This window comes from Sprattus sprattus (genome assembly GCF_963457725.1).
Source record: "Sprattus sprattus genome assembly, chromosome: 9".
Taxonomy (NCBI): Eukaryota; Metazoa; Chordata; class Actinopteri; order Clupeiformes; family Clupeidae; genus Sprattus; species Sprattus sprattus.
Window position 1 is genome coordinate 4,476,984 of NC_137928.1, and position 10,869 is coordinate 4,487,852.

The window sequence follows — 10,869 nt, forward strand, 5'->3', positions numbered from 1 at the left end:
CTTTCTTCTTCCCTTCTTCCACTCTTCTTCCCTTTTTCTTTTCTTCTTTCCTTCTTTCACTCTTCTTTCTTTTCTTCTTATCTTCTTCGGCTCTTCTTCCCTTCTTCCACTCTTCTTCTCTTTCTTCACTCTTCTTTCCTTTCTTCTTTCCTTCTTCCACTCTAATTTCCTTTCTTCACTCTTCTTTCCTTTCTTCTTCCCTTCTTCCACTCTTCTTTCTTTCTTCCACTCTTCTTTCCTTCTTTTACTGTTCTTTCCTTTCTTCCTTCCTTCTTTCACTTTCTTTTCTTTTATTCATTCTTTCTTAACTTTTGCATTTCATGCACTGGTATTTCCTTCAGGAAATGCATTTTCTAGTTATTATTATTATTTTTATAAGAACCATCCTTCAGTTGCAGAGGCGATCATCGGCGAGCCTCATGAACCCAGGACCTATCCTGTTGATACATATATGATAAGATATTATGCCATATGTTGAGAGTATGTTTTTTTTCTCACAGATAATGATTTCATTCAGGCAGAACTAAAGTTGTATTGGGCTCCACTGTGGTGCTGTAGAGTTGTGTTGAAGCTCCGTTTAAATAAATAAAAACTAAATACTGCTGCAAGGTGGTGTAATGAACACTGTTTTAAAATGTTGTATAATGACCAACATTCACACAATTTTAGCCATTATCATTCTTTAGTCCATGAGCAAAAGGTGGAACTGTGCCTTAATGTTAAGAAACTCAAATAGTTGAATAGCCAATAGTTGAAGAAAATCAATCTAATCTAATCCAATCTATCTATTTAATCTAACAACACATCTATATTTCTGAAGTTACTGCACCACGGTCCACATACTGGATTTTTTTGCAACGGAATGTAACTCATGCGCTGTCAAGGCGAACATAAACCATTTTTCCTATAAGCCGCTAGGTGGCGACATCGCCTAATCGTTTAGGATAGGTATCGCTGTATCAAAAGCAAGTGTGTGTGAGGAACTGGAACTGTCAATTTTCCACATTGAAATCCAGTTTGTTATATGGCCTGTATGGCCTATATGAGTTTTAACTAACAATATCGGTATTTGTTTTGGCTGTACTGAATTGTTATCTTAAATGACAGTAGATTATTTGCTTTCTGAAATTCATTTTACTCAATCAGTGCGTGTTCACAAAGTTAATTTTAAATGTAGGCTGGTTACATTTCTCTGTGTTTGGTCTAAATTAGCAGACCGGATCTTGTCACCTACCATACCCTACCTACCCAGAATATTACTCGTCTACCCGTAGGGCGTAAGTCCACCGATTCAAGGCTACCAGCCTGGACATGCCTGAACATGCTCTTTATGCATTTTCACGTTCTCAGTTTCAGTAACAATAAAGCGTTATTAAATAGCCTACTACTAAATACTTCGTTAAAACATTAATACGCATTAATACACTGTGCACACTGTCTATGCGTGTGTGTGTGTGTGTGTGTGTATTCCTTGCGTACAAATGTCTATACATTTGACACCATTTTTATTTTATTTATTTCTCTTCAACTTCAGCAGCAAATTTAAATAGTTATATTTTGCATAATAGTCTGACACATGTATTAAAAATAGGCCCACAAGTATTGCAATGCTAAGCTGTGGCACATTCAGATCACACTTGTAGGCTAACTAGGACTTCAACGCTGATAAAATTGTGAAACAAAGTTTCTCTCCAAGGTTGCAGACAGCCGTTTCATCCAATCCCGGGGCATGGAGTGACGTATGGAGGCGTCTGCTGCTGGTTGAGAGATGAAAGGCAGTTCCGAGGGAAGCGCCGGGCGCTCAACCGCGGCCCAAAGGTTTCACTAACCCGGCTTCACAAGCGCAGCAAACCGCCCGGGGAACACTGAGTGCTGTGCATTGGTGGAAGTAAGGCGGATCTTTTTCCTGTTGAACGGAACAATGAACATCAAACGCCCGATTTGACTGCAGCTCTCGCGTATGTTACAGCAAAACGCACTGCAGAAGTAGCCTAATATCCATTGAGGGTACCTACTGTAATATTTTTTGGAGTAACCTGTTTTTTTTTGTGAAGAGAGTGTTTGGTGAACTTGGCTGCGCTTTGATGTAGGGACCTACATGCTGATCGTGGATCAGATTACAAGCGTGAGATCGCAGCCATCCCTCTCTTTGATCTCGGCGCTGACTTTGTCCTCATCTTTGGGGATTGTCCAGAGCTGCAGAAACCGACTGACTGGACGGACAGCAAGTGAAACGACTGTGCGGGGCGATGCGGGAATAAACAAAGAAGAGGACTTTGAAGATAAAACCAAAACGTTTATATTTAGAAAAGGAGTCAAAAGAGAGGAGAAGTCCGGACTTATAAAACCAATCGGTAAGACAAGAACCCGTACAATAGTCCATGAGTTTGACAGTTGTCATGACTTAATGATTTGAAATAGGCTACTCCTTGCTGAAAAGGCACGGCTCTTAAACGTTCATGTTAAAGTTAATGCTGCAAAGTTGCGGTTCAATCAGAGTTTTTAAGTTGACACTCGTCTAAAATAGTTATCATACCGCACATCTCGAGCATAGGTTGTTTGTCCTTTTGCACCAAACACGTTTCTATGGGCTCTATCTTTTCGGAGTTGGATCGGGCTACTTTGCTTGGCAACTAGGCTACATTAGATTGTATAATTATCTGAAAAAGCACCGAATACAGCTCTTTTACAGTAGCCGGCATTAGACATTCACAGACAGAAGGCAACACGATTCTCTTCTGTTCCTTCACAAGTCGGGGATTTTACAGTTGATTATTTGTGCATATTGAGCATTAGGCTTCTACTGAATAGTAACGAGCCAGTGTAAGTGAGCAACATAACGAAGTTAAGTCTATCCTGCATGGCGGTAGAGAGCTACTGGCATTTAAACGCAAAGACTCGATGACTGCTGGGAAGGCATGTAGGAACAATATCAACTCGTTAACTTTGCCTTTGAAGTGCCGGGCCCAGACGACAAGTATGCACTAGGCTACACAAACTGGAAAAGCCATACAGTTCCACATCGTCCTTGCATCCGAAATGTCCTTACGAATAGGCCTACATTAGTGCGTCGCAAGTAAATTAAATTATGCACAACATTTTCCAAGTGCACGTTGAGAATTGTGTGTGTGTGTGTGTGTGTGTGTGTGTGTGTGTCAACAATCTTTGTTGGTAAAATGTGCTTAATTAATCTGGGCTGCTGAGATGGAAAGGGTTCGTCAGCCTCTTTAAAGATTACGATATGAACAAGGCAGAGGTCCTCTTAGCGCGTAATGGTCTAGTTAAATAAGTTGGTAAGCTAATAATGACAAGTAGCCTAGATGCACTAACATTTTCAGTTCAAGGTAATCACGGGCAGAAACTGTATCACCATAAATGCTTTAATTGTTGGGGAATATAGCTCAAGAAACAAGACATTTGTTTCATAGTACTGTCATTTTTAATTATTTGTCCCACACAAATTGTGCTGTAGATAACAAAGTCTATAAAAGAAAAAAAATCCTTATATTTCATTTTAATATTACCATATCAATCCTTACTTCTCATTGGAAACATCCAATTCCTCTCCAAGTGCTTTAGGGAGCACGATCTGGAAGCTAATAAGTCTGTGCCGGCCAATCCCTTCATTATCCCAGAACCCCTACACAAATCGACCTCATACTTTCCTAAAGCACCATAAGAACGTTTTTTTTGTTCAATAAAAATAATAATGAAACGTTTTATTTAGTTTCTCAGTGTGATACTGAGTGTGTGTTTAATTCAAAGCCAGCGAGGGGTCGTTCCAGATGGCTGCCTCCCTCGACGCACACACCTGGCTCCCGCTCCTGAAGCTGCTCCTGCTCCTGCTCTCCTCCGTGGTGAGTCCCCACTGCTCCACACCACACCAACAAAGAGGAATGTCCACATTGGAGTTGTGCCCGACCCCAAAGCCCCCCCCCCCCCCCCCAAAAAAAATACCTTTTATACTCAAAACAGGGTAAAATCGTTGCTATTTGTATTTCCTATTTGTTTGGAAGCACAAACTCCAGTGTGCGGAGTGGACATTCCTCTACTTTCCTCTTCATGATTCCTGATTCCTGGGGGGGGGGGTGAGAGAGCTGTGTGTGACTGGATGAGTGTATGTCAGCTTGGTTGGCTCCTGTGTGCCTGTTGAGTGTGTGTAATATGTGTGTTTGTGTGTGTGTGTGTGTGTGTGTGTGTGTTATGTGTGTGTGTGTTATGTGTGTGTGTGTTATGTGTGTGTGTGTGTGTGTGTGTGTGTGTGTGAGTTGAGTGTGTGTTAAGTGTGTGTGTGAGTTGAGTTGAGTGTGTGTTAAGTGTGTGTGTTGAGTGTGTGTTATGCGTGCTTCCACACACTGTACTCATGTTCTGTATGTCCTTTCATGCCGTCTGGAATGCGTCCCGACTTTCTGTGCAGCGATGAAAACGCAGGAATCCCACACCATCGCTGATCAGATGTGTATGTCCCTCTCAGGTTCCCGTACTGACAGAGGAGACAAGGGAATGCAGGGAACAGGAGTACAAGGACCGCTTCGGCAACTGCATGCCCTGCAAGCAGTGTGACGCTGGTGAAGAGCTGTCTAAGGTACGGCCATGACTCTCTTTCTCCACACTACTGTATGTCATATTCACATATGTTCCTGTTGGCCAATCAGTGTGCATCACGATTTATGTGTTATTGCATTATTACTGCGCATCCTCAGTGTGTTTGTTCAGCATGATACGTGACACAGCTAGGTCACACTTGAAGTTACTCCCGTATTAATAAATACAGTTTACAGCACGCCGGTGTGCTCCTAATTATTTGCATTCAGTACGAATCGAGACACTGTACACAACAACAAAGTACATGAGCGCATTTATGACATGAACACAAGCGTAAAGGGTTTCAGAAGACCTCTTCTGAGGCCCATAGAAACTTAACAAAATCCCTGACCTTAGTTCTGTCAGTTCTTTAATTAAATAAAGTTTCACTGAAACACCACACAAGTGAATTATTCACATTGCGGTGTCGCTATGTTGTTGCATTAGCCTAGCGGAGTTGTAGATAGGATGATTAACCTAAGTATATTTCCTCTGTCAGAGTTTCTGATTTAAACTTTAGTAGTTTATTCTCTTTTCTTCACTCTTCCAGTCTCTTGGCAGAGAAACATGCCAGTTAACACCATTTTAGCCGACTCTGGCTCTTGCGCGGTGCCCCGTGGCATTAGATCGTTGTTGTTGCCCGTTTGTTTGGCTCCGTTGATTTTTTTTTTACCCCACAGTGACTCTGTGATACATTTAGTGTTGTTGTGTTTGTTTGGAGCGATTCTTTCCACGCCTTTGATTCCTCACACGCATGTAGCAGATGGAGCAGAACTCCGTCGAGACAGAAACTAAAACAAAAACCTAAAACCAAAAGCCCAGTTAACAAGACGGCTCTGGAATAGTTCAAACCTGATAGTGATCAGTGGGAATGTTTGATGTTCTGTTTATTTCCAAGCCCCCCTCAACTTCCCCTCAGCCAAAAGGGGAAAAAAAATTGTTCCAGGCTAATAAATCTGATGCTTAAGGATTAAAAAAAAGAAAAGGAAGAAAAGAAATCCAAAATATTCGTGACTTCCTCCCAGAACAAGATAGAACCTACTTGAGAGCCAAAAAAACACAGCTCCGAAAAAAAACGCTGCCTTTGTTCCTGAAACACAATAGATAGCGATGTTTAGAACGGTCCGTCTTGGCTAATTATTTATGACTTCCCTTCTTTCACGAGCAGAAAAAAGACTCTGGAGTGGCTGAGTCTCGACCGCAGAAGTCTGGTCACGCTTTGATCACTTAAAACTTCCCCCTCCGACCCTCCGCAAGGCCACATGACACCCCCCCCCCCCCCCCCCGAACCCCCCCCCCAACCCCCCCGTTTCCACCTCTAAATTCCATTTTCATGATATTGCCTCCCTTGTGAGGAAGACACCGCAGTAGGCCTGGAGGAGGATGCGGGGGGATTGTTTTATTACGCCGGCCACCGCCGGCTATAGCGCTCTTTCGAGGGTACTTTCCAGAGGCTGATTTCAAAACCACACGGCCCATTAAGACCCCATATGAGTTGTTCAGGTGAGCTCGAGGGAATGGGGGGGGGGGGGGGGGACGCTGTGCTGTGCTGTGCATTAAAACCTGGCAAACATGTGTTTCAACACACACACACACACACACACACCAACACACACACACACACAGACACACACACGAACACACAGGTTGCCATTAGGTCTCCTTAGGCTGCCTTTTATCTTAGTACACACTAGACGCACTTATGGACGAGACGCTCCAGTGCATCTGACGGGGCCTGGGCTGGGGGGGGGGACGGCTGGCTTTCTCTTTTTTGTTCATTCGGTCAATGAATGCTGAAAGGCCTAAAGTCATGGTCAATAATTGGCTTCCTTTAACATTTAAGTGTTTGTGTCGAGCAACATCAAAAGAGAGTGAAAGAGAGGAGGAGAGGAAGAGAAAAGAATCAGAAGAGAAGAAAGTGATAGAGAACAGAAGAGAAGAAAGTGATAGAGAACAGAAGAGAAGAAAGTGATACAGAACAGGAGAGAAGAAAGTGATAGAGAACAGAAGAGAAGAAAGTGATAGAGAACAGAAGAGAAGAAAGTGATAGAGAACAGAAGAGAAATCAGACTCCAGCGAGACAGCAGGTTTCCTACACAGTGGCCTGTCAAAACCCCTCTTCTGATCAAAAGTCTCCCATTCCCCCCTTATCAACAATTAAGGGAAGAAAAAACGTATTTACTAGACGGTGGACAGTGGCATTATCTTTGTCTTAAAGGAAGGCCTGATCGGACTTATCCGTATCCCTCTCCACACTGTGTGTGTGTGTGTGTGTGTGTGGGTGTGTGTGTGTGGGTGTGTGAGTGTGTGAGTGTGTGTGTGAGTGTGTGTGTGTGTGTGTGTGTGTGTGTGTGTGTCCCTCTCCACACTCCTGCAAAAGAAGAGGTTAGAACATACATTGTGCTCCGACTCACTTAGCCAGCCATGATTTGACTCCCCAAATATGTGTTGTGGTGCGGTGTGTGTTTCTCAACCCCTAAACAAGTCAAGGAGCCCACGAGGGCAATAATAAGGCATGCACTGGATTGGAGAGTACACACACACACACACACACACACACACACACACACACACAAACACACACACAGACCCATGTGTAATTGCGACTGTAATAATTGCCTTGACGTGGTTAGGTTTGATTTATGTTTGGGTGAGAGTGTGATGGCGGTGTGCCGAGAAGCTCTCTTTTTGCATTGTTGAACGGTGACCTGGAAGAGGGCGTGCGTCTCCGCACACACACACACACACACACACACCGAGGGAGAAGCGCGTGATGACCCTGCCTGTCTCAGGGTGTTATGGCTGGGTCTTAAATCACTCACTCTCTCCCTCGCTTCAGAGCAGATGTGCAGATTAAGGTTACCTCACAAAGGCCTTTCATAAACATAAAACAAAACAGCCCTGGCAGGGGTATTACTATCTTGCTTGAATGTAATTCAGATGTGTGTGTGTGTGTGTGTGTGAGTGTGTGTGTGTGTGTGTGTGTGTGTGTGTGTGTGTGTGTGTGTGTGTGTGTGTGTGTGTGTGTGTGTGTGTGTGTTGAGTGAGAGAAGAACTTCCTTTAAACCACTATCAGGCGTAGTAAGGGCCTTCACTCGTCCTTCAGACACATTGGACTAAGAGTATCTGCTAAGAGCTCCTAGGAATATAGTCAAATGAATGGAGTGTGTGAGCTTGCAGACACAACTTTCTTTCTCTCTCAAACACACTTACACACACACTTACACACACTTACACACACACACTCAAACACACACACAGACACACACACACACAAAATCTCTCGAACACAGATATACACCCACTTTCACTGCTTCACTGTAGTTCTCTCTCACTCACACACACACACAAACACACACACACACACACACACACACACACACACACACACACACAACCCTGTTGGAACGGAAGTGACCCTCATCTGATCCGATATGATCCCAGTCTTTCGAATCTGGACCAGATCCCTGCCTGTGTGGTTCCCGCATGTGTCGATGGTAAAAGACAGGACGCCACAATCAGTCTGCTGTTATTAGTCTCCCTGTCTCCAGCCAGCTCCGAGATTTAGCCTACGAGCTACCGACTAGCGGCACACACCAAACCCTGCTTTAGCCTACGAGCTATCGACTAGCGGCACTCACCAAACCCTGCTTTAGCCTACGAGCTATCGACTAGCGGCACTCACCAAAACCTGCTTTAGCCTACGAGCTATCGACTAGCGGCACTCACCAAACCCTGCTTTAGCCTACGAGCTATCGACTAGCGGCACACACCAAACCCTGCTTTAGCCTACGAGCTACCGACTAGCGGCACACACCAAACCCTGCTTTAGCCTACGAGCTATCGACTAGCGGCACTCACCAAACCCTGCTTTAGCCTACGAGCTATCGACTAGCGGCACTCACCAAAACCTGCTTTAGCCTACGAGCTATCGACTAGCGGCACTCACCAAACCCTGCTTTAGCCTACGAGCTATCGACTAGCGGCACTCACCAAACCCTGCTTTAGCCTACGAGCTATCGACTAGCGGCACTCACCAAACCCTGCTTTAGCCTACGAGCTATCGACTAGCGGCACTTACCAAACCCTGCTTTAGCCTACGAGCTATCGACTAGCGGCACTCACCAAACTCTGCTTTAGCCTACGAGCTATCGACTAGCGGCACACACCAAACCCTGCTTTAGCCTACGAGCTATCGACTAGCGGCACTCACCAAACCCTGCTTTAGCCTACAAGCTATCGACTAGCGGCACTCACCAAACCGTGCTTTAGCCTACGAGCTATCGACTAGCGGCACTCACCAAACCCTGCTACGCCTACGCTAAACGACAACCCACTGGCAGAGAGGTGTAGGAGCAGGATAGAGTTTACTGCAGCAGAACACAAATGCTATAAAAACAGTCCTCTGGGATTGTCTCTCTGATGAGGTGATCTCAAGGTCATCTGCCCTCTTATCGTTAAGCGTCCATCATTCTCCTGAGCTTTCTTCCTCACCGGTGCTGTCCATTTCCCAAAAAGCATGGCTGCCCCGTCGTGTGGAGTCCCGACTTATCTCGGAGACGGAGGAGTGTGTCTGAACATGCCGACGTGTTATCTCCCGTCCTCTCATTCCCCCTGTGCTGTTATGCTTGGCTTTCCCACTAAAACTCGATCTGGAAATCGGACAAGGCGGGGGGAGAAAAAAACTAAGTTGCGTGTGCGGATGTCTGAGCTTGCTCTCGCTGAGACGAGATCGCTGCTCGCCGATAGAGGCTTGTGATTATCCTGCCCCAACCCCATGCAGTACATTCAGCTGAGGCAGACTGTAACGGCCAGGGCTTCTTCTCAAAGAACAAACAAGAATGGGAGCATTCAGAGAATGCAAACCTCCGCCTTGTGACCTTGACCTTTGACCTGGACATCTGAAAATCTAATCAATTATTGCCATTATATGACCCAATCTCCCCACAAAGTTTGATGGAAATCGGTCCATGCGTTTCTGCGTAATCCTGCTGACAAACAAACAAACAAACAGACAAACAAACAAACAAACAAACATACAGGGGTGAAAACATAACCTCCTTGGCGGAGGTAACAAAGGCTGACATTCAGAGACAATCACAGAGGCCAAGAGACTGGATTCACAGCAGCACAACAGAAATCCTCTCATGTGAAAGTCCCCACACCTTCTCACATCTTGTCAAGCGCTGCCTATTGTCAGGACAGGAGTGTTCACATTTATGAATTGTTTTGTAATTTTACTTGTTGTTATTATTATGTTTTTATGAACTATTCCATCAACCTGCCCAGGGACTACAGGTGGAAATTAGCAATCTGCTAAAACCTGGCAGAAGGCAGAATTACAAATTACAGTATTCAATTCAATTCAATTCAATTCAATTTTCTTTTTTTTTGTATGTCACAGAGTACGCCTTTAACATTATTATATGTCCTTCCACATTCACTTCCCTTTCTCAGAGGAATCTATTTTGTGATATTTGTCACATTTGTCAGAAAACAACGTAAGAACCTTGGAGTAGTATCAAGATACCCCCTTTTTTAAGTCCATACGGGAAAAAGGAGAATATGTAAGTTAGCATGTAGCATGTGGCTGTGCGTGAGTATGAACGAGTGTGAGAAAGATGAGTCATACATGTGTGTGTGTGTGTGTGTCTGTTTGTTGTGTGTGTGTGTGTGCTTTCACTTGTAGTCACCAGAACCATATTTGGCTATCTTCTCTCCTTATCTGCACTTGATAATCTTTTTCTCCTCATCTCTTTTTCCTTTCTTTCTTTCTTTCTTTCTTTCTTTCTTTAGTTCTTCATCTCTACCCTTTTATCTTGTTTTCTCTCCTCCTCCTCCCCCTCCTCCTCCTCCTCCTCCTCTTCCCCGAGTGGTGAGATGGCTCTCCAGCTGAGAGGTGCACATTCCTCCTTTTTGTCTCGAGTCTTTGTTGTCCTCCACCATCCCCAGGTTCTGTTCTGTCCTTTATTCCTCAGCTCATTGTTGGCCTTCAGCTCTGGGCTCTGGGCTTTGCTGTCTTTGCTGTCCTTGCCCTGTCTCAGCAGCAGCTATCACTCTTCTCTCTCTCTCTCTCTGATCTCCTCTCCTCTTTTGTGTTCTCCTCTCCTCTCCTCTTTTGTGTTCTCCTCTCCTTTCTTCTCCTCTCCTCTCCTTTCTTCTCCTCTCCTCTCCTTTCTTCTCTTCTCCTCTTCTGTGTTCTCCTCTCCTTTCTTCTCTTCTCTTCTCCTCTTTTGTGTTCTCCTCTCCTTTCTTCTCCTCTCTTCTCCTCTTCTGTGTTCTCCT

The 10,869-nt window shown here is 44.6% G+C and overlaps 1 protein-coding gene across 1 annotated transcript in view; it reads left to right on the plus strand.

Annotated features, from left to right (window-relative positions):
• Positions 1-1,834: 1,834 nt before the first annotated feature.
• LOC308369993 (tumor necrosis factor receptor superfamily member 19-like) overlaps positions 1,835-10,869 on the plus strand; it is a gene marked incomplete at its 3' end in the record, with an annotated part of 25,323 nt that continues 16,288 nt past the window's right edge. The window contains exons 1-3 of the mRNA XM_080844552.1: positions 1,835-2,354; positions 3,766-3,857; positions 4,475-4,585. Of these exons, the coding sequence (XP_080700678.1) occupies positions 2,099-2,354; positions 3,766-3,857; positions 4,475-4,585 (459 nt within the window). The 5' untranslated portion in view covers positions 1,835-2,098. The remainder of the gene's footprint in view (positions 2,355-3,765; positions 3,858-4,474; positions 4,586-10,869) is intronic.